The sequence below is a fragment of the Ictalurus furcatus genome, chromosome 8, assembly GCF_023375685.1.
Source record: "Ictalurus furcatus strain D&B chromosome 8, Billie_1.0, whole genome shotgun sequence".
In the NCBI taxonomy this organism is placed as follows: Eukaryota; Metazoa; Chordata; class Actinopteri; order Siluriformes; family Ictaluridae; genus Ictalurus; species Ictalurus furcatus.
This window is the reverse complement of record NC_071262.1, coordinates 15,705,360-15,730,940: the sequence shown is the minus strand read 5'-3', so window position 1 is coordinate 15,730,940 and position 25,581 is coordinate 15,705,360. Positions and strand designations below refer to the sequence as shown.

Below are 25,581 nucleotides of genomic sequence, written 5' to 3'. Positions count from 1 at the left end.
TCCTTGTTCGCGCGGTCTGTAGCCTTCCCTCCTTATTATATCTCATCACCAAACAGTGTAATTACCATCCTCTTCACCTTTGCTGGTAAACCTGAGATGTGAGGTGACATTTATAGAATTGGTGCTCCCAATGAGAGGATCACAGCAGCAACCTGAGTCTGTGTCTGATGTTCACACTAGTGAGCAACAAAGCGACAGATTACTGTTCATTTTCTATGGACGTGCACGACATGAAGCACGATTTCTTCGACAAAGCAACAGTGCGACAAGCGTCATCTGTCTGGTCTGACATTTTTTCAGATCCATAATCACAACTGTATTTAGCTCCTATTTGACATTCAAAAATGGAAAAACAACTTTAAACCAATCTATCATCTTATCGTGTCATATAAAATGTCTCAATGAATTTATATTTACATTCCTCAGGACCGCTGCCAGAAGCTATGCATCTCGTATGCAGCAGGTCATAACAGCAAAAGCGTGCTCTACTAAGTACTGAAGTTGCTTGCCATGAAGGGGTTGAATAATTTTGAAACTGGTGAAGTCATAATAAGTTTCATTTTCAGTTGAATTTGGGGAAACCACTTGAAGCATTCCTTGTGTTGAACTATTTCAATTGCTTTTGTTTGATTTGTTCATCGCAAAAAACTGAAAGTCTGTACATTTTGACAATAAACCTGATTTGCAATGAGGGTTGAGTAATTTTGATTACAACTGTATATAGATTTACCTAAATATATATCTATATATACTACCATTTTTGAAAAGAAACTAAACTACGAAAAAAAACTTTAAAAAACTGAGCTACAAAGTTTAAAAACGAGCAACTTGTCACTCGCTAATAGGAACGTAGGGTGAGGGAGGAAACATATGCTGTCCAAATACCTCCAGAATTTTGTTTCAAAAGCCCCGGACTCTATCATTTACTGAAGTATAACTGAATCCATGCTGGAATGGAAATGTTTGCCTTTCAACTACAGCACAAAGCCACAATCAAGATGTTGTTGTACTAATTCAAATAACTCTTGGAGGAAAAACAGAAAAATAATAATAAACATGACCCGATACATAAAATCCCGTACATGTGGTTTGTGTTTAAGTGCTGGATTATTAGAGAAAATATCATGATACAAGACTAGCTCTTGGAATTACCTCAATAAAAGCCAGGGAGGCTGGATGTTCAGATGAGGAACAGGAACAGATCCTACAGTTCAGCTAGATGCCTCTCTAGTCCTTGATGAGGCCTTTACTTCTTAAATAAGGACAGATTAAATCTAAGCCCTTCCCTCTTTATTTCCCCCCTCCTGATCTCACCGGGTGTCCAGGAGCAATTGATTAATTGTGTTCACACGTCCAACTATTGAGACGCCACCATTTCATAGCTCACTTCCTGAACCAGGCTTTTGTGTAGACTGAACAGAGATAAAGCAACAGGGCCGTGCGTGGTGGCAAGGCAATTTCCTGCACAGGAAAGTGCAGTTTGGAAGCTAATGACAGCTCCCCTCCTCCTCCCCTCTTCTAATCCATTCCCTCATTTAGCCAGGGCCCAGCTCTCGCCACTCGCCTGCCTGTTGTCTGTCACATAAAACCCTCTATTGACTAAAAGGCAACCTTTCAATCAGACATGACAGACGTAAGACTGATTTCTCTTATGGGAGGGTGAACTAGAGTTGGAAATCAAGGATGCATGGGATATCTGATTGCCAGATCCCAGATCCCTCCCACCTTCTTTTACCACAGTGGGGCCATCACTCTGTAACTACCAGCATCGAGGGCTTTAAACAGAGAGGAACATGACTAATGTTTTTTACATGGGCACTAAGAGTTGAAATGATTAGTATAAAAGGGCACAGGACTTGAAAAAGAGCAAGGTCCACTTCTCCGGGACCTTGTACTCAAAAGGTCACAGTCAGAGGCTTTTCTAAATCGCGAAGAAAAAAAAAAACCCAACACAGTCAAACCATCTTTTATTTTTGGGACGTCTCCTACATTTCTTGCGTCATACATTAAGACTTCAATCAAACGCTGACTCATTTTCCCCGGGATCTATAGTTGGACAGAAATGTTAAAAAAAAACCCACAAAAAAGCAAAACAAAACAAAACCAACAAACAAACAAATAAACCCTTGGCGTGCCAGTTCACCCGAAAACCTGTTTCCCAAACAGTGGGGTCCGGAGATGTCCAGGAGTCCATGATTTTTTAAAATTTAGTTACAGTGGTGGAAATCACAACCCAAGAGCACTGTCCGAGTTATATTTATTCAGTTAAAAAATAATAATCATTAGCTTATTTGACTGGCACTTTGAATTGAATGCATTTAATACACACCTCAAGAGCTCAAACACAAGTAGACTATAAATAAGGTCAACTTGGACATAATGTGTTCTATCAGTGCAAAGTTACGGAATACAAAACTCCAATAAATAGCCAAAATATTATTGTATATAGTAATGTTCATGAAATAAATCTGTACTAAGGGATTCTGTGGAATTCATTTTACAGTTAAATGGGTCTTTGCTTGCAGAAAGTTTGAGAACCTCTGGCCTAGACACCCCAGAGCGAATGCTCTGAGATTTTAGCTTGGGTCGGACAGCAGATCCCTTGTGCTTGCTTTAATATGAAATGCTAATGCACTGTGTGTGAAAGCGCTCTTCTAAACTAAACTACAATTACACTACACCCGTGGCTCCTAGTGCTTCTTCTTATTCAAAATGAGAGAAATGTCTCTGTTAAATTGGACACGCTATAGAACGAGGCCGCTTATGCTGTAGAGACATAGACTCCCATGATCACCTCGTCCTGATTCCAATAAGGGGGTCCATGCCAAGCTGTCAAGAAAATGCAATGCACACACGTTGACAAATGACAGCATTTGGCAGGACGGGGAGGTTCGCTGTAATGTGAAAATTTGGTGCCGCTTTTCGATGCGTGGCACGAGGGAAGGTCACCTTTGGCATATGGCACAGAAATGTCTCTGCACTTTCCTCCTCATAAAAAAATGACATGGCTCCGGTGAAGAAATTCACATGATCTGACATTTGATTCAGGGCCAGAATTTTTCTGTACAAACGTGGCTATAAAATATGCAGATGTCCCAGCGCTCAGCAGAGTGCTGTGCGTGTGTGTGTGTGTGTGTAGATGCATGTGTGCTGGTGCAAAAGCAAATCTGAAACCTGAGGGCACTTTCTCAAGCCCCCGCCACATTAAAAATTAGTTTCTGCCATTTTTATTGCAAAGTAAACCTCTAAAACCCACTTTAACATCTTGAAAGAATTATACAAACGTACACGGCAGTACAGTCACAGTACTGTCTGGATATTACAATCCTGTACAATAACAGCACTAGAAATAAAATATACTCCCTGTGTCTCAGTTTCAACATAAATCAATCTCATACACGAGTGTTTGAACCCGTTTTGCTTTCGGTGTCAAGTCGGTCCTTCTGCAAACACGTCTGATTGACCAGATATAAATATTTTGAATGGAAGTCTATGCTTTCAGTGTTAAACGCCTGTTATTGTTTGAAAAGCAAACTCATGCTAGATATTGTATCGTTCTTGACCTATGCCTCAGCTCGGTATATTTCACATTATTAAACATTCTCTTTGCCTTTTCAAAGAACCATGTAAATTGGTTTGGACGGGGGAGGGGGGAAGATAATTTACTAACATAAATTTAGCCCCACTTCAAAATGATGAGTGTTTTTCCAAACCATGACCTTGGTAATGTGATTTTTTTTTCACACTGTATGACTGCTTGTTACAAGTGCTGCACATGATTAAATATGTGTGTGTTTTCTTTTTTTTCCCGGTGAAAAGTTTCACACAGAGAGAACACGGTCATTTAGAAACACTGTGGGAATCGTGCATTTTCAAATCCATGTTGTACCCAACAAAATACATTCAGGAATGTATGAAGTGTAAGATGAAATATTCCTGTCTTCTTACAGATGAACCAAAAAGACATCATTAGTTGAAAACCCAAAGGTCAGCACAATGTGAAATTCAGGGTGATCATGGGCCGTTACACAGGTTGCGGCTCTCGAAGGCCCCCTCCCTGCAGATGAACTATTTTATTCATTAGTGTGCTGGCCAAAGCACTTTATCCAGCTCATTGAGATGCAAGGCATGCCCTGTCAGGGGGGAGGGAGCCTGAGATAGCTTTGAAGTCATTAGTTCAATCATTAGCGCAGTTATGTTAAATAGAAATTACAATTCATCACCAGAAAGGGCCAATCATTTATTTTGCGAGCCTTGGCAGGCGTTAAATCACACGCAAGCAGTCAGTACGAGAGGCCTGGGATTTGACACGTAGCGCTCTTACTAGATCAAGACCCTTTTCTAATCAGGAGTGCTTAGCATCTGTAAAAGGTGTTATATCTGTGGACGTGTGGACATTTTGAACTGTGTGTTTCATTTTGAACTATACGTTTCTATGTGTATGAAATACCTGGTATAAGCCACAGTGCTCCGTTCAGACAGATCCTAATGATGGTTGTGATTACTTGAAAAAGTTTGGCCTTTTGGATTTTAGCTATCAAAGGAAACTCTTTGAACATCTGACATGACCCAATAGATGGAGGTTATTTCTTTGATGCTTTTTTTTCTTCCCCTTCCTCCATCTTTTATCTTTGCACCTCTTCACCAATGAAACAGAGTAATTGTTCCATATATATTTAGAGACATAAATACCTGAGAAAAGAAATGCATTAAGCTTTGTTGGAAGCTCATTGTTATTTATTTATAATCTCTCTATCCAATGGCACCCAGAAGAGTTGGGTTCCTCTCAAGGTTTCTTCCTCATGTCAACTCAGGAAATGTTTCCTTGCCACTGCTGCCTCTGGCTTTCTCATTAGAAATATAAATCTACATCTAAATCTGTAAAGCTTTCTGACAATGTCTATGAAGCACTATACAAATCAATTTGAATTTAGAATATATCCCATAATACAAATTTACAAATGCAAAAATTATAACCATCAGAGAATCTATCTATCTATCTATCTATCTATTTATCTATATATAGATATAGATATATAAACAGATATATATGATATGATAATTTTATATCATATCTATCTATCTATAGATATAGATGTATATGATGTGATATAAAATGATCAAATATCTGCAAGCACAAAGATGATCCCTAAAAGCGATTTACATGGACAACATTATAGCAAGACATGTCCCCTGCATGCTGGCTATTTTGGTCAAGACTAGCCTTTAATATTCTATCTCATACCGTTCTATCTTTAGGGAGGGTTACCTTTAGCCTCATCACAGCACAGTCATGGCAGGAGGACGAGAAAGGACTCATTAAGCTTCCTCTGAGACACACTGCTGCATTAATCCAGGAGATAAAAACAGCAAATATGGTTCATGGTCACCATTTTTCACCATCACTATACTCAAAGGAGTGTCCCTAACACTCCTTAACACTCCCTAACACTCTCCTCCACTCCAGTTTCGCAATGGTAAGTAACAAAGCTGTCAAAGCCGATATCATTTTTTTTACCCAGCTAACTGAAATCCTGCATAAAAGGACATATAGGGTGTGAATTAATGATTCAAATGCACCGAGTTAGCACATCATGATTGGTTAGCTGATACATTACACCGCTGCCGACGACCATATGGATGGATGGTTCAATCAGCAGTGAGCAGTGCATATTCATATTTCCCTGTTCTCCATGGCTGGGCATTTGTTAATGGGCTTTGGTGGAATCTGAGGATATTCTGTATTATTAATGAAAATTGATTCCTGACTCACTCGTACAGTTTCGCTAATGTTTTTTTTCCCTTTCCTTTCCTTTTTTCTCCCATTTGGTCATCCTGTTTTATGCTTTGTCCAAAGGATAAAATATGTCTAATTCCTGACCTACTCACTTTATTTCTTCCTGTCTCCTGTCTTACTTTGCTGGCTATCTTTCTCTCTCTCGCTCTCTCTCCTCCATTCTGCGTCTACTGCTTCAGTCTCTCCCAATTTTTTAGCTCCTCAGTAATGTCTCAGAAACTTCGGCCTGCCTAACAGTGATGAAGTGCTTGTGCCATGGACTACTCTGGATAAATGGATGGCGAGGCCTGACACCCCCTCCCCCTTCCCTCAACTCGTTTGGAGGATGAGGCTGGCACTTAGCGCTCTGCCACTGGCCTGATGGATGGGGCTGCGGTGGTGCTCAGTGCCTCCTGCTCTCTCCTTTCTTTCACATCCTGTGGATTTTAACATGCTATCTTCAGTGTCACCGCAGTTCCCACCACCTACTCTGAATGATGTTGCGGCACTATCTAGGAATTCATTCGAGAACTCGAACCCTCATCGAGCCTAGTGGGACATGGGGGTTAGAAATGTAAAAGTGATCAAATTGTCGGTGTGATATAAGACATCAAGCAAGAATGGCGCAACAGGAAAGAACACTGATCTTCCTTTAAACTGATCCTGAAGATCTGAAGTGGATGGAAAGTAGGATTTGAAATCGAAAGTAGAAATGTCTCTATGTGTGGACAGATGAATACAGAACGAAATACTCTGCATGTCTGGGAACAACATGGAAAAGTCAATAGGGACACAACATCCTGAATAGAGGCGACGGTGTGATAAGACAATGCAGCATGGGATGACAAATGAGCAACTTTCACTGTCGCACAGCCATTACGGCAACACGCGCGCGCACACATACACATAAGCAGTGGCAACAGATTGGACGAGGTGACACCGCTGCTGCTTCTCCGCCGCAGGTGCGCTGCACTTTCACGCGCAACACACTTTGTCCTTTGAGGACAGTCAAGGCGAAAAAACACACCAATGTACAGCAATACAAAAACACATACAGAGAAAGCAACAGGAAGGAAGGATGAAGTGAGAGGATGTGGAAGAGAGAAGAGGAAATGGGACTCACAGTATCTCCAGATCGCGCAGGGCTCGGAAGGCTCCATCTTCAATGCAGCTGATGTGGTTGCTGTCCAGTTGCCTGCAGATGAGAGACAGGAGTCAGCGGTAGGTCTGCAGACAAGTGGGTGGGGGCTGAGGGAGGGGCACGGAGGAAGACAGGGAGAGGAGGAGAGGAGGGTGGAGGAATAGGGGGAGGAGTGTAGGTGGTGGGGTGGGGGGGTGGGATGGTGGGGGGGGGTGCAGGATAGAGCCAGACACTCCAGCACACACACTAGACACACACAGAGCTCTCACCTCCACAGTCCTCCCTGCAGTCAGGGACAAGGACCAGATGACTAGAAGTGGCCTGGCTGGCTGCAGCCCATCATATCCCCTCCCCTCCCTCCCCACTCTCTCTCTCTCTCTCTCTCTTTCTCTCTCTCTCTCTCTTACTCTCTCGCTCCCTCACCATCCCACTCTATTTATCCTGCTCTAAGACATCAGTTGGAAACAAGGTAAAAGATATAAAAGGAGAGGGAGAAAAAAAGTAGTAAAGCAAAAGACAGAGAGAGAGAGAGAGAGAGAGAGAGAGAGAGAGAGAGAGAAGCCGGTGAGACATAAGGAGAGGGAACAGGAGGCTGGCTATAGTGCACGGCCCACCCCGTCTGTCAACTCTGTAAATATTAATTGCATTTCTCTCCCTCTTCCCCTCCTCCCTCTTTCTCTCCATCCATCCATCCTCTCCCTCTCTTCTGTGTTTCTTTTTTTTTCTTCTTTTAAGTCAGAAAAGGGAGTAATTTCATTACATTAGAGCACCCAATCCATTACAAGCTTTTACCAGCTCTGCCACTGAAACAATTTCATTAAAGGAAGGGTTTGGTAAATCAGACTGGGTCACAACGTTCAACTCGCAGACACAGACACACACACACACACACACACACACACACACACACACACACACACACACACACCACCCATTCCTCTTCCTTCTCTTGTCTTTTACGCTAATTTGCAGGCCCCCTCCCTTCTTTTTTCTGACCACCCAAACCACCTCTTGTCCATTCAAAAAGGAGGAGATGGATATAGGTCACTACAAAAAAAAAAACAACAACATGCTGTTGTTTAGTCATTTGTTCAACTCAGTGGCAGCAGTGACATCTGACCTGCTACAGACCTGCTGCTTTTGCCTCTTTAGAGAGAGCGGGGCAATAAAACTGCCACCCCTTCCTGCCTTTATTCTACTCTCCATGAAAAGATGCCCATCTGTCTCCGTAAGACAAGAGCAGAGCAAATGAGATGGCCTACTACGAGCACATTATCTATCACCGTGGAAATAAAATAAGTGGCAGAAGCGGAATTAAAAATGGCAGTCGGCTACATTTACTACAGACTGATGCTCTTAGCTAAAGTTTGTGCCAAACAAGTGTCTGAAAGTGCACTTGGCTCAGACCATCCATCTTCAGTAAGCAATTTCCAGATCCGAAGCCGATCCCACGAATGCTGGAATACACCCTGTATGGGACACCAGTCCATCGCAGCAGTTTAGAGGTCTTAAACATCTACAATATCGTTTTTTTTCCTTTTCCAAATGCACCGAAATAGGACTGTACTTGTCTGGATGACTTTTTTATTTAAAGGAAGTGATTCAAAATATGGACTGACTCACGTTTCTTCCTCATATGTCACACAGATGATTATTTTTCTCCAGGAAGTGTGAGCAGCAAAAAACATACAGACTTCTAATTGCATATGTAGTACTAAATTATGCTGGATATTTGATATGTTTAAACAGTTAGATTGGAATTTACACTAGTTTTATATCAATCCAAGTCGACGTGATCATGATTTTGCCTCAGCAGGAATTCATTTCTGGTGGAAAGGGTTTTTTTGGGGGTTTTTTTGCACAGAGGAGCCAGTTTCAGCCACATTAAAAAGCGAATGTAACTGAAACGTGGATAAATCATAATTGAACACTAGGATTTAAGGCAAGTCTGATTTATTCCCTAAGCCTGAGTTTCCGCATTACAAATTACAAGTGACTAAATATGATGTTGGTTCAGACTGGAGATTGAAATTTTTTATTATGTTTCCTTTTCCCCACAGTAAAATCTATAGGAGGTGCAAACTTTTGACTTTTGATGGAAACACAGTATTCCCACATCACGCCCAGTGTTCTCGGGACATTTAAAACCCTCACTGAAGATGAATGAATAAATAAATGCTTGAATGTAATGCATATGTCTAATCAAGACCCTTGACGCTATTTGACTCAGATGACAGCAATAAAAATGGAAAAGTTTTTAAACAAGATAAAGTGATTCATTTCTCCCCTGACCTGTGTTCACACTGTTTATTGTCCAAAGTGTTCTTTTTCCAAAGTGAAATTGAAAACACATCAAAATCATACGTCGTACATAACCTATTGTAAATATTCTTGAACATGAATTTCACATTCAAATCAGATATGCAAAAAAATTAAAAAATAATAATAATAATAATCCATACTGCCTGTCTGAACTTGCAGTAGAAATGTAGCCAATGTCATCCATAGTGTATCACCATAATACAAACATATAGACTTCTAACACCACAGCATCTCTTTAATGCTTAATAACCAAGCTGAAGCCTTCACAGGAATAATGCAAGACTGGTTCTATCTTTAACACAGACAGTGGCGATTGCTCATTCATGCATGCTCTACTGCCTGGTGTGTGCATATGTGTATGCATGTATGATGTCTGTGCATCTGTGCGCATCTGAAGTGAGACATGGTAGGGAATGGAAGTCCCAAATTTAATTTCCTTCAATCTAATTACATTGGCCTTTAATCATTGCAGGCATGGGTTATATTGGCAGTTTGATGCTCATGCGCTGCCAGTGGCCCATCTGGAGAGGGTCAGAAGAATGAGGAATGAACAGGAAAAGAGGAAGCAGTTCCCCCACCATCAATCTGTCAGAAACAGCCTGCTGCTAACCAGCAGCCCTGTAACAGCTAACTGTAATTTGATCATTATCTGTATCTGTCCGTACAAGCAAAGACCTCTCCTGTCACTCTCTGTCACTCTCCGAAAAGACGGTACTAACTAACTTAAACTTAAGAGAAAGTCAACGGTCTTAGTCTTTTGCGAACCAAAGTTTTGGAATATTAGTATTGGAATACTATGTGTGTGTCAGTGTGGGGAAACCGCTGCATGTCGTGGTGTATGAATTCTGGAAAAAATGGATATGCTAAATTGCCCCCAGGATGCTAATATGCTAATTCTCCCACCTTGTACCCAGTGTTCCTGGGATAGACCCGAGATCCACAACAACCCTGATCAGGATAAAGCGGTTGCTGAAGGCAATGAATAAATAAACATACCTCAACTTTAAGAATCCGTACATATACAGTATTTCACCAGTTTAACAAACACAGTGGTAAATGCACTCAGTCTGCCTAAAACCTGGCTAGATAACGATTTTCTTTCCCAGGCTCTCACTGTATATTCGTACATTCTGCTTTCTAGTGTTATATCCACACACACCATGGCTTCTCCCGAATACTGAGTGAAGCTGCTGGCAAGGCTGTGAAGATGGAATTAAAGACATGCTGACCAGTGCAGGAACAGAAAAGCATCCTGTAAGCAGTTCAACTATTACATCAAGCGAGTAGTTTCATTTCATCTTCATCTACACAATATCTATTTTAATCCATCTGAAGATATATTTCTTGTCAGTTGTTTGGAAGGAGGACAAATGACTCAAGGTTACTGCGTGGACACTAGCAAATTAACTTTCAGTGACAGGGACCTGAAAAAAACAAAAGAAAACAAAACAAACAAACAAACAAAAAACCCCAACATGGACTGCTAGGTAGTATTTTCTAACGAATATAAATGAGTGCCAATGCTGAAGATATACAGATCAACATCTGCTGGACATCACTGATTTAATTAGCCTGGTGATCCACTTCGGAGGGATTCGGGGAAGAAGAGGCAGCTTTAAAATATCCCTGTGTTAACCATGTGAGACAAAACTGCTGTCTATGTCTATGAGACAACATACATACATAGTGTTAATGTTTATTCATTTATTCAGGTTCAGTAGCCACTTTAACCTGCTCAGGGTCACAGTAGACAGTACACTGGGTATGAGGTGAAAATATGGCCCAGATGGGACATCACTTAGTGGTTAGCATGTTTGCCTCACACCTCCAAGGTTAGGGGTTCAACAAGGGTTCTCCCTGTGCTTTGGGGGTTTCTTCCATGTACTCTGGTTTCTTCCCCTAGTCAAAAGATATGCATTGTAAGCTTTTCCAAATTGTCCGTAGTGTGTGAATGCGTGTGTGATTGTGCCCAGTGATGGGTTGGCACCCTGTCCAGGGTGTCCCCCACCTTGTGCCCCGAGTTTCCTGGGATAGGCTCCAGGCTTTCTGTGCAGGATAAGCAGTACAGGAAATAGAACTTATTCACACCTAAAGGCAATTTAGCACAGTTTTGGGGAGGTTGGAGGAAACCGGAAAACCCAGCGAAAACCCAAGCAGACATCAGGAGAAGATGCAATACACTGCACAGACAGGAACCAGAGGCTTTGGAGCTGTGATGCAGCTATACAACCTGCTGCAGCTTTAATGTGGCTGAGCTAAAAAAAAAAACTGTAAAGCAACTTGTGCCTTCGCTAACTACTTTATATACTTAGCTAACACATATTTTTGTTATGTTTTTTATTCTATATTTGTGGGATATATCTCTAGCTAAATAATGCTTGTAACAACACCTACATCTAATCATAATCTCTGATCCAAAAATGTTAATCTTTGCATATTTTACATTAAAATCAAAAAAACAAAAATAGTTTTCTTTACGAGACTAAAAAATGTACCAAAAAGTTCCAAACTGACAGGTGTTAGTATACATATGGGGCTGTTTGGTGAAACGAAAGGTTTGCACACACACACACACACACACACACACGCACCTCAACCTCATGAAGAATTCATTCAAATTTGAATGAGCAAGGGCGATGTGATTAGATTTTGTTTGCTGTCGCGAGAATAAAGTATGAAAAAGATACTAAAAGCTAACATTGCCTCTAACACTCTACTTAAACTCATACAAAGTCGTGAACTGCTTTAAAATGTAGAAGCGGGAGGTCATCTTGCAGCCCTAGAAGTGGCTTAAAAAGAAAGGTTGGATGCTTTGCTGGTCCGTACTGCTAGACGTCATAAGAGGAGAACACGTGCATGCTGGAGTGTGAGTGTGTACATTAGGTGAAGAGAATGTGACAAAAAGATCATATCACGATACTTAACAAACATTTCGACGACATATAACCTGGGTCATGATATTTAGGCCTGATAACAGATTGGCAGCAAAATAGTGTTGCATAAAAATAAAGAACCCTTTAAAAACTAATATGAGACTTTTATTTAATGTCTATAAAAATAAATTATTGGTATTAGTATTGGTATTGAGCTGATACTTGCAAAAAATGCTGGATTGAATATCACAGAAAACATATTATATCTCAGAGTAACAAATGGCAAAGATTGGAATTGGATTTGGGAAAGAAATGTATTTTTGGAACTGGAAATGTTTATGTATAAAGAGGCTTGATGGTTTTTTCTTTGGTTTGGATTGATTTCATTATATTTATACTTTATACTATAGGGAACACTTTACAATAACAGTACATGAATAATCATGCACTAATACCTGAATTAATACTTACTTAAATATGAACTAATGATGAGTTAAGGCATGCACCAATTACTCATGAAGAGCTAACCTTAACTATGACATGAGTCTTATGAATTCATAATGAGCCTTTATTGATCACATATACATATGCACAGTGAAATTCTTTACTTCACATACCCCAGCATGTTAGGGTCAGCCATGAAAAGCACCCCTGGAGCAGCGAGGGTTAAGAGCCCTGCTCAAGAGCCCAACAGTGGCAGCTTGGCAGTGCTGGGACTTGAACACCGACCCTTCCAGTCAGTAACCCGGAGCCTTACCTGCCAAGCCACCACTGTCCCTTAATAACCACCTTAAGTACATGTTAGTATGTTTGTTAGTTAATGTATTAATTAACACGTATGGGCAAACTGAATCAAACATGCTCTATAAGAAAGAATATGATTTTAATGTGCATAATCTCAAATTGTTTATATAATTTGCAATATGCAGCTGCGCACACAGTCACCATCCAGTGCATTACTACAATAATACATTAAAACTAAAAAGCATGTACAAACATGCTGTCATTATTCAGGCATGAATTCTAAAGACGTAGTTAAGGTTAGCTCTTCATTAGTGATTAGTGCATGCCTTAACTCATCATTAAAATGCCTTAATACATCAGGGGCAGTGGTGGCTTGGCGGTTAAGGCTCTGTGTTACTGATCGGAAGGTTGGGGGGTTCAAGTCCCAGCACTGCCAAGCTGCTGCTGCTGCTGCTGCTGCTGTTGGGCCCCTGAGCAAAGCCCTTAGTGCTCTCTGCTGTATCATGGCTGACCCTGTGCTCTGACCCCAATCCTGACATGCTGGGGTATGCAAAGAAAAGAATGTGCATATGTATATGTGATCAACAAAGACTCATTAAGTCATTAGTACTCATTCAGGTATTAGTGCATGATTATTCATGTACTGTTATTGTAAAGTGTTATGATAATTCATTACCTGTGTATTTTCAATGTAAGTGATTTTTGTGTGAAAGAGTTTGTGCATCAATAAAGAAAGAAAAAAAAACACATTTCAAAGCGTAGTCGTTTTTTAAGAAAAACAGTACTGGATCGGTATCGGCTGATTATCCAGGTTTCAGTATCAGGATCGGAAAGGAAAAAGTGGTATTTCTGAAAATCTATTTATTTCGCAGTGAAAAGGTGGAAAGAAAACATTCTGTAAATCCATCAAATTATTCAAAAATGTTAGAGGATATTGCGCTACGTCAGAAAAGTTTAGCGTTACATTATGAATATTGTACTATATCAACATCATATGTGAATTACCCCTGTGCGTTCTTTCTCCTAAAGGAAACCAGAGCGTGGGCTCTCTCTCAATCTCACCTCAGCTGCAGGTGACAGAGCATCCTCACCCCTACAGCGAGCAGGCAATTCATGCAGCTCTACGCTACATTTGCACTCTATGAATAACAATGTCACCAGGATGGATGCGCCAGAGCCTCATTCACTATTAATCGCCTGTTCATAGACACAATAATGCAATGCTCTCTAGGTTGTGCTGACACATGCATAAAGCATAATACGTGTGCGTGTAGAGATCATCACACAGCCTTCAGTGTATTATGATGGGAGAAGTGGCATTCCACTCCAGGACACTGAGGACCTTAAAGCTCTGCGGTCGTACGATTGAGTGGAATCGGTGTAGCGTGTCAGCGAGACGTATACAGAGACCAGCTATGACTGGAAATGCAGACGGGAGAAACAGAGCGTAGCACATGCAGGCTTGTTAGCTGCGGAAGGCAACTCGATGGAGATATTAGCCATATGGCCGCTCGGCAAAGAAGGTGAAGGATGCTGACTCCAGCAAAGTGTGCTAAGGAGATGTGGGGAAGGTTACGAGAGAGAGAGAGAGAGAGAGAGAGAGAGAGAGAGAGAGAGATGTGATTCTTTATCAGCCACTACAGCAGTGTACACCAGGCGAACATTAGGACACTGAAAGTATATGAAAAAATCAATGCTTTTCCTGGACCAGTGCCTCTCTATTGTTTCCTGGTTAATACAAAGAAACAAAACAAAACAGAGGCAGTACTATTTCAGCTATTAAATCAAAAGTCACCTTGCTGTGCATTTTTTATGGGGTTGCTAGGAGGAAGAACAGGTTTAATTCCCCGTTCCTCCCCTTTCCCGAGAGCCGATATTGGAAAAACGAGCTCATCTGCTCGGTGCTCACGCACTGGTCAACCATGCGTGTCCGTGTACATGACATCTAGTGAAAGATAAGCTCTCCAAGCACTCGCTCAGAAACGATTGGAAGGGAAACTGGACATAACTGTCAGGCATAGAAATGCAGGTGTTGAGGGAATTTTGAAAAATGGATATGAGTGGGAATGCACAAGTGACTGTGCTGGGTGTGCACATTGATTTAGAGACAGCAATGCTGGAAAACAGTGTGTGTGTCTGTGTGTGTGTGGGGAGAGATTCATTGACCCACAGTGATTAGTAAACATGCACATTCAGACAGGGAGTTGTTTGACGCAGGTCAGTGAGGTCAGCACAGGGAGTGACACTCATTTAACTGTATCAGGCCACACACACACACACACACACACACACACACACACACACACAGCCAAATGCAATTACTGTGCACAACCTTGCCATTAGCTAATGAAAACAGTCTTACCCAGACATAACAATGTGACTTTTTCTGTTTTTGAATATGAAACCAGTCAGTCTTACTCAGGCCAGTTTGTCAATACAAGCCAATTAGCCTATTAGATAGGATAGAAAAACAAGCGCTAATAACTTACTACATCACTTACTACATCACTAAGTCACTTACTGCTTTTATCACGGTCGAAACAACACCACAGCGCTGTTTAGGACATTGTTCATTGATAAAACACACAACTGAACACTGTCATTCCATATTTGGATTCTAATCTAATCCATTAGTTTGGATAAAATCTAATATGAGGCTCAGGTGGTAGAGCGGGTCGTCCAGTAATCGTAGGGTTGGCGGTTTGATTCCCGGCCCACATGACTCCACATGCTGAAGTGTCCTTGGGCAAGACACTGAACCCCAAGTTGCTCCCGATGGCAAGTTGGCGTCTTGCATGGCAGCTCTGCTACCATTGGTGTGTGAGTGTGTGTGTGTGTGAATGGGTGAATGAGACACAGTGTAAAGCACTATATAAGTGCAGACCATTTACCATTTACTCACGCATACCAAGTGTGCACCTGTTCCAACATGATAGATCGAGCTGGTACTTCAAATCTGGCCCTTGACATCCACTGTCCTGCAGAGTTTACCTCCAATCTCAAACTCACAATTTATTTACAGCAGAATGCTACTATAGAGGACTTATTTCTGTGAAAATTTCAAGCTCATATCTGGTCCCTCACCAGAGATAATCAACCCGAAGTGAGGCAACTTTTTTTAAAAATCGCACTCTCACTCCCATAAAAAAAGAGAGAAGTATCCAATTTGAAATGTTCTGCCTGCACACTACACTTACCTACAGTAGGTACCCCCTAAAATAAATTAAGACTGAGACTCGAACCCTTCTCATTATACAGTGAATTCACCCTAAAAGTGGAACCGTGAGAAATCTTGAGCATTAAATTCGGACTTGAGTTCTAAGTCTAAGGAACACGGATGTGCAAAATGTTTATATATGTCTTTGTACCTTGTAATGCACTCTAGAGATCAGTTTTTGTTCCAAGGAGCTATCCTGAGCAGACATATTGAGGTTTCTGTAAACAGCTGTATAACCAAAAAAACTGTGTAAAGAACAAACAAACAAACAAAAAAACCTGGTGGTTTTGCAATGCCAATACATGAGGTAATCACACACATAAATAAATAAATAAATAAATATGAAAAGCAACCTGCATTGGACCACTTGAGATGGAATGACCCTACCATTTTTGTCCAAGAACATATCAAAATAATATGTTTTACTTGGCTCATACTCTGTCTTCAGTAATACTTTAATTTAGGGCTGAACAAAACATTTCAATATAAATTTATCACAATGATTCAGCCAATAGAGTTATTTAACTTCATCATTTTAAATCAACAAAAAATGATAAAAGCTTTTTTCCCCCTTGCATTACAGCTTTTTTTTTTTTTTTTTATTATTATTATTCCTTCACATGAATCCATCTTTTAATCACAATCACAATCCCACTGCTCTTAGTCATACTAATTAAGTGTTATTTGTTGAAATGCCAAATCAGCGAACAAATTTATCATCACAGTAAAAAAAACACACAAATGGAAAACTCAAGATTTCACATACCAGTTAATAAACACCGCTATGTAACGTTAGCCAATTAGTGGACTTCAGCTAAGCTCACCAATTCATTATGTTTAACTGATTGAGGAAGCCAAAAATCCTGATGTGTTTAAGTTATCACTGACTACGTTTACATGGACAGCATTAATCTAATTATTGACCTTATTCTGAATAAGACAATATTCTGATTAAGGTGTTTACATGAGTCACTTTTATAATATTCCTTTCATGTTTCCGTTTTACATGTTATAGAACATAGATCGTCACAGCGTTAGGGTTAACGTCACACGTCATCACGTCCCTACACTACGCCATCCGACGTTCCCTCCAGAATTTCAAGTATCAACATACAGTTCGTCTTTGTTATGGTACTGTATACAGTTCTGGGTGTTTTTATTTTTAATTTTACGAAAGATTCAAGTGCAGTTAATTATTTGTCATGCTATACGTGCAAATAGACGACTGCTTGATGCCGTGGGCTGCGTCCCAAACCGCGTACTTACCTACTATATAGCAGCTGAGATACATGTATTTCGGCTAAAATATAGTAGGTAAGTACGCGGATTTGGACGCAGCTGTGCTGTGAAAACTCTCACACGACGTTAATAATGTGATTAAGGTGTATATGTCTGTAATATACATCGATAATGCGACTAAAACAGGAGTACCCCACATGTCTTAATGCAATTTGTGTTTACTTCGAGTATAACTTAAGTTAGATTAAGGTCATCAATAATCTCTGTTTACATGGTAGTTTCTTAATCAGAGTATTGTCTTAATCAGGTTGAAATCGGATTATTGTTGTCCATGTAAACGCACTGAATGAAGCGGTACTGTTATGCAGCCAGATGCAAAGCGGAGTTACTGTTACCACACTGAAGCTGAGTGTTTTCCATTAACACGACGTCCCAAAGCCTTTTATTCCTATTATTTCAGAGCAATTTACCAACACTATCATTTATTTAAATTAAATAACAATGCATTTAACTTTTTATCTTAATGCGCAGCCTCTCTTTTTGAAAATCCATTCACATGTATCATCCATCTTACTAATCCTTGTGTACACTGTTACTATAGAAACGTTAACATATTAGAATGAGTGCATTAATATATTTGAATATTTCTGCTGTTACAGAAAACGAATCAACGCCTTCTGACTAATCAGATCGGACAATTCAACTTTATGTAGAGTTGAAACATTTATTATACTTGTCTTGGAAGTTCTCGAATAAACCTGAAATGTACTTTAATATCCTGTTCGCAAACATTCTGCCTTGTTGATGTGTTCTCCCAACACACACTGGTAATCGCTGTTGTCCTCTAATGACTAAAAATACGGACTCTGTTATAGCATGTGTTTTCATTCATTGTTTCTGTTCCATTTGTTAAAAATAATCTAGTCCAGAAGATGTTCGATAATTATAACTAAGCGTAACTGTATCCATTTCTGATAAGAATTCCTTTTCCGGCCCAACTTTTGGACTCTTCTGTATTATTCTGCACTCATATAAAATAATCAGCCTGACATTGAATATTGAGACCAGAGCAGTAGGGAGAGGTCAGTTTTCAGAACTCTATGTTCCAGCTCCCAGCATGTAGCAGGATTGTACTGACCCTTTAAACTGGGTTTGGAACACAACGACAATCAGATAAAGTAATAAAGCTTCCTGAACCGCACTGCGCCGCACCATGAGTGGGAAAATCACATACCACAACTGATCTTTAACTACAAACAGAGGGAGTGGCTCATTATGTATAACATTAACAGTTACGCTCTCGCACTCATTAAGGGGAACTTATCAAAACGCTGGATTTCGCCAGCCCTGGCCTTGAGCTGGGGAATGCGACGTTTATTGTTGTAGGCATGAGACGGAGGATGTTGGCTCACAATGATTCCACTCCTTCATTGTGGTTCAGCCCCACAAGCGAAGCCAACGGCACATAACAGAAAGGCTGAGCGTTCAAACGTATACATTCCTCACGCGGTTTGGCTACAAAATCCGCGTCCATTTTAGGACGTGTTGCTTGTCTATCTTTATAATGAGCAGATAGGAGAGAAAGGAAAAAAAAAAGCGCAGCGCCTACATCTGTTAGTGAGAGCATAAATTTGTCAAAGTCCATTAGTGTAATTGCAAGTGGTAGGGGAGTATTATTCATAGCAATATCCCGAACACATCTATCTTACTGAGACGTACTGATTAACTGATTCCTCATGATTGCTAAGCTTATCAAGTATTAAGACAAATGATTCAAGGAATCTAAGCTATAGGCATGTACCCTGCCTCCTGGGAAGCATCTGTCCTCTTTCTATTGGTGAGATAAAGTAACATAGCAGAACTTGCGCTAAATAGAAGCGTGGGGGAACTTTTTTCATTTTGCTCCGGCTTAATGGAGCGAGCGTTTAAATCTTCTTTAGGGCGACAGCTGTTTAGAGGAGAGCGCACGGCGCGTAGTGCAGCAGACTTACAGGTTCTTGACGGTGGTGATTCCACGGAAAGCCTTACGAGGTACGGCCTGAATCTGATTCTCACTCAGGTCCCTGGAGAGAGAGAGAGAGGGAGAGAGAGAGAGAGAGAGAAAGAGAGAAACAGAGATGAAATATTAGGAGGATGTTTGAAGTCACTTCACATTTCAGAGAAGCAGAGAAGCATCTCAGGCCAGATGGGTGTTGAAACAACTCGGCCTTTCTTGAATGATACTCCTTTGCTTTGAAGTCTAAAACAAAATTGTTCAACAGACCATAAATGTCACATCTTGCTTCTTGTCTTTGAATCCTCCATCGCTGTGAATATGTGTGAGCATTTGTATGTGTACGTGCACATTTGTGTGTGTGTGTGTGAGTGTGTGTGTGTGTGTGTGTGTGTGTGTGTGTGTGTGAGCATTTCTCCCACATGCATTTCATTATTCTGAATGAAGATATTACATTCACTTTGAGTAACATGTAAATAGAAGACAGGGAAAATAAAAAAAATCGTTTTTTTTTTTCTTTTTACACACACACACACACACACAAATGCACAAAAATCAGTATTAATGGCCCGAATATTTTCCCTTAATGTTCGAGTTAGGAGGCAAACGATTTTTGACATTTTGAAATGGTTTTGCTTAACTCTATTAAACTTGTTTGTTTGTAGGCTGATAACGGCAAATATAATTTGAAAAGCAGAATGCAATTACTAGCCAGAGAGGGAACAAATGAGCTATGGAATATCGGCCCGGCTAATCAGAGCGTCTGCCTCTTAGTCATGGCTGCAACACGTAACATGGAGAGAGCGGCGCTCGGGTTAACCTGTCTGCCCTTGCTCCAACCAATTTCACTGATAAACAATCAGGCACAGATCCAAACACTCCGAGGAATTCTGCCAGGCACGCTGTGTGCTCTGTAATGATGCATCAGCCATAGGACTGCCAGCAATTTCCTCTTAGGAGAATTATACAAACAGCACTTATTGGACCCACGTTGCTGTTTTGCTTCGCTGGAAAATCCGATACGCAGTTGTTTTTAGGAACTAATCAAGTTTTATTAGTGCAAAAAATATTAATAACTCTGTTCTGCTTTGCAGTGAGGGAATATGGATTTGCGTCTGGCTGGCCTTGATTGCTTTTGACATGTGCTCTGCTAGCACTGTGGGAGCTTGTTTCGCTCATACGATCGTGCTTTCTTATGAGTGTGAAAGTGATCGCTTCGAGGGATGTTTAACGCACAGGTGTCCAAGCGAACACGGCTCTGGTGATGACTTGCATACCGGCTTCGATGGCGTGAACGCGAAGCAGGCGTGAGGAGCACGGGCAGAGGGAGAAGATGTGTTTTACGACTACGCTTTTAATTGTTTATGAGCGCCGGAGCTTGGCCTGAGATTCCTCTTCAAGCTAAGAGGCGAGAACTTCCACGGATAATAAATGTTTTATTGTTTTGTTTACTCAGCTGGATTATGCCCTCCTGTCTTTCTGACTAAAAAGCAAACTGCCCTAGCTGAATAAGAGCAGCTATGAGAAACTATCACTCTCCGCAGCCATGATCGACTCGGTACTCAGTCCTCGAAGTGTGGGAGAGATTACCTCGCAGACGAGGACTGAAGACATCATGGTAATAACCGGCATTAGGTGACATTTAATGAAGAACAACCTGAAACTTGAGGCAGGGGCTATGAAGTGAAAATTAAGGTTTATGAGAGGATCGTTCTGCCAGATGAAATAGCTATGCACAGTACTTATTTTCTTCAGAGATACAAGATTTGAAGTACATGTCAAGTTCTAGCCTTACAAACTGGATCTCATGCTTGTACACAGAATCATCTACTGGTTTGCCTACAGATGTACCTTAGGGAGAGGAAGATATTAAGGCTCAAACTCACACACACACACACAGACAGCATGTGTGTAGGGGGCAAGTGCATTCGTCTCCCGCCTCTGACAATCTGCTCGCAAATTTCATTAATTTTATTTTCCTTTCGCCCTCCTCCTCCTGACTCGCAGGATGGCTGCCATAAATCTCCTATTGATTCCATTAAAGCCTCCCATGTCCAGACAACCTGGCAGCACCAAAACATATTACTGATAAAAGCTCAACAACACACACACGGATAACAGAGCGGGAGTGCAAGGAAAATCCGTCCTCGAGCGCACGACACAAAACGCGTTCGCAGAAAAAAAAGAATTAGGTGGTGCGTGGGTCAATTCTATTTATCGCATTTTCGTAAATGTCATACTTCATCTTTCACCTACCCTCCCCCCAGCAAATGAATAAAGTGTTTGGGAGCTGGATTATTCAGGCGGCGTTTCTCACAGTGTTTACTCTCCGCAGGAAACGGGCATGAAAGGGACAAAGGCAAAATGTGATTGTCAAAGACAAGCAAGGATAAAGACCATATTACTGTAACATGAACACAGGAACGCATAGAAGCAGCTCTCCCAGATCAAATCACTGCCTCGCTCAAAGCCAGTCTTTTAAAGCTATAAAGTCAAAAAGTGAGGATCTACGTCGCTCCATTTTCCTTATCATGAGCTGAGCCGAGCAGAGCTGGACAGACTTTGCTGCTGATACGTCTCCTGCCGTGTCTATGCTTCACCTTCTATCTATCAATCACACGCTGCCTCGTTTTGCTTAGCTATTATCTGAGTGCCAAGTCCAGTCTTCAGTTTAGCCGAGAAAACCCTCAAAACACCCCCACACATACTCCCTATAACCTTTTACACACTCCTGACCACTCCTACACACATTCCTGATAATCTTCACACCCAAGTAAATCTCAAGCCCATTTACACACTCCTTAATACATAAGCGCACCACTTGTAAACCCTTATTAGTATTTACACACTCCCAGTAATCATTATCAGGACTGGACCAATAATATGCTTTAAGACAATTCAAGTCAGATCTGTCATGTTGGTCATCATCATATGTTTTATGACTTCAATCGATCACTGGAAAAGACCGGAAAACATGATTCGATACTGGGCTGATAGAGATTCCCTACCTCCTAGTAGGGGCAGTGGTGGCTTGGCGGTTAAGGTTAAGGCTCTGGGTTACTGATCAGAAGGTCGGGAGTTCAAGCCCCACTGCTAGCCCCAGCTACTGTTGGGCCCTTGAGCAAGGCCCTTAACCCTCTCTGCTCCAGGTGCACTGTATCACGGCTGACCTTGTGCTCTGACCCAAAATTCCTAACATGCTGGGGTATGTGAAGAAAAGAATTTCACTGTGCATATGTATATGTGACCAATAAAGACTCATTATCATTACCTCCTGTACACCACTAACCCCACCTCCACACTCTGTACATCCCTGTTCCCCATAAACACACCACCAGTAAACCCTTAACCACACCTTTACTTTCACTTTAAATGCTTTCCATTCAAATCCACATCATACACACCTAACCACAAGAACACACACCCTATAATCCCTTTCCACATAAAAAAACACCCCGATACACCCTGACCCACATCTATACACACTCTCGTTACCATACACATTATACACCGATACACTCATCTCAGCTCACTGGAACTGTAAGTCAGATCTTATTAGACCAGTAAGTATATTAACATCACTCCACTGGCAGCCCGTTTCATTTAGAATTGACTATAAAATTATATTACTAAATCCTTTACTGGTGTAGCAGCATCATCCATCTCTGAATGCCTGATAAACTATGATCCAAATCGTGCCTTAAGATAATCTAGAGCTAACCTTTTCCAAATATTGCATGGAAGCAGCATGAATCAACATGAAGCAGATTTTTACTTTTATGCACCAAAGATCTGGAACACATTACCAATAAACATTCATCAAACTCCATGTATCACTGATATTTAATAAACAGCCAAACATATATTTTTTCACTTTAGCTTTTACCCAGCATTTATTTTTACTTACTTTTACTGCAATGTAGCTTTTACATTACGTTTATATACATAAATATACATACACACACTGCACTGTGTGTGTGTATGTGTATGTGTATATATAATGTGATTATGGGATTATTAATGTTTTTCTTTCTATCACTACTATTATTCACTTTATTATTATTAAATGCCTATTTTACACTGTTATTTCTAACTTTTGGTTCTTTATTCCTGTTTATGGCACACTATATAGCAATTTGTGCTGCATTATAAATGTATAAAAAATTGGTATATAAATAATAATAATAATAATAACAATAATAATAATAATAAGGTGAATAAAAATGTGGTTCGCATGTTTGCCTTGCACCTCCAGGGTTGGGGCTTCGACTCCTGCCTCACCCTGTGAGAGTGGAGTTTGCATGTTCTCCCCATGTTTTGGGGGTTTCCTCTGGGTACTCCAGTTTCCTCCCCAGTCCAAAGACATGCATTGTAGACTGACTGGCATTTACAAATTCCCCGAAGTGTATGAGTGTGTGTGCAATTGTGCCCTGTGATATTTTGGCACTCTATCCAGGGTGTCCCCTGCCTTGTGCCACGGGTTTCCTGGGATAGGCTCCAAGCTCCCTGCGAACCTGTGTAGGATAAGCGGTATAAAATATGGATGGATGTATTATAACTATCATTATTATTATTATTATTACACCCTGCTTCTTACAGTTACACACTCATTTACATGCACCAATGCCAATTAGGGCTGGGGTATATGATATCAATATATCAATTAAATTTAATTCATTAAACTTTTCTGAGTTTATCAGAAATGTTGATTGGACCCTAAAATCTACATTTGACTCCTTTTAATAATAGTAATAATAATATATATTTTTGAAAATGTTATGTGTGAATAGCACTGAAACTGTTTTGAATAGATCTGTAAATGTCACCGCTGTTTTGGCAAACATTTTGTCAAATTAAATATCACACTAGTATGTGATTGTGCCCTGCGATGGATTGGCACCCTGTCCAGGGTGTACCCCGCCGTGTGCCCGATGCTCCCTGGGATAGGCTCCAGGTTCCCCGTGACCCTGAAGAGGATAAGTGGTATAGAAGATGGATGGATGGATGGATGGAAATATCACACTATGACATTTTTGCATTATATCACAGCACTGATTCATGCCAAAAATCTGATTGGTCTGACTGGAAGATGTTGATTAACTTTCTATAACAGCAGGTTTGACAGTAGTGCGTCAGTTCAAATTGGATTCAAATGACAGGTTTATATGAATTCATGTTAATAATTATGTTTTCGTTTCTATAGTAACAACTCAATCACAACGACTTGTACGGTGTATGCTCCACGTTATGTAAACGCATTATGCATAAACATAGTGTTATTTAACAAATAATAATGCATTACATCATATGTGATAACAGGAACTATGTTAAACAATATTAGATGTACATAAAATTAATAAAACATATAATTGTGCTCTTCTATACCGCTTATCCTTTTCAGGGTCCCAGGGAAACCTGGAGCCTATCCCAGGGAGCATAGGCTCCAGGTTCCCTGGGACACTGAAAAGGATAAGCGGTATAGAAGATGGATGGATGGATAATTGTGCTCTGTTATGTTTTATTCTTTACATTTCCCCCAACTACAGTTTCAGCTACTCTGATGTACTTACTATGAGCTCCATGCTCTGTATTTATATACATTTCCCACAGCTGTACATCACATATCAAATCTGTCCATCTGTCCATCTATCTATCTATCTATCTATCTATCTATCTATCTATCTCCCTATCTATCTATCTATCTATCTCATACACACACACACACACGGGTGAAAGGTGACCAGTAGCCGATGGCCATTCCTGTCAGAAACCCTGCATTATTCATTTCATCTCAGGCACTCATAACTGTGACCAATCACACCTCCTTTATATTCCATCTCACCAGCGACCAGCGTTTTCCAGCTTCAGGGAAGGACACCTCGCTCTTCAGAGCATAAACCGAGAACTCTTGTGTGATTTGACACGTGTGTGTTTTAGAGGCCAAAATTCAAAGCGTTAAGATTCCAGAAAATCCGAGAGACAAACAGAGCACCGTGGGGTTCAGGCTGCACTGCCACACACGTATTTGTTTTTCATCAGGGTGTCCTGGGGAATCGTCCGAGAGATGATAGGGTTAAGACAGCGGCCTCACAGGGTCAGGCACTACTCTGTCTGAATACACACACACACACACACACACACACACACACACACACACACACACTTGGGGCACTTGGGGGTTATGAGATGCACATTTTTTATTTCTTTCATTAAAAAAGACACAGCCAGAACCATAGGGGAAGAAGAGGACCCCCCGAGGGCTCCATAAGCATTTTG

The 25,581-nt window shown here is 40.8% G+C and overlaps 1 protein-coding gene across 1 annotated transcript in view; it reads right to left on the bottom strand.

Annotated features, from left to right (window-relative positions):
- The window catches only part of slit3 (slit homolog 3 (Drosophila)), a 180,093-nt gene that overhangs the window by 70,904 nt on the left and 83,608 nt on the right, over positions 1–25,581 (bottom strand). Inside the window, exons 5-6 of the mRNA XM_053631039.1 lie at positions 19,304–19,375; positions 6,900–6,971 (exon numbers count right to left, since the gene is read on the bottom strand). Of these exons, the coding sequence (XP_053487014.1) occupies positions 6,900–6,971; positions 19,304–19,375 (144 nt within the window). The remainder of the gene's footprint in view (positions 1–6,899; positions 6,972–19,303; positions 19,376–25,581) is intronic.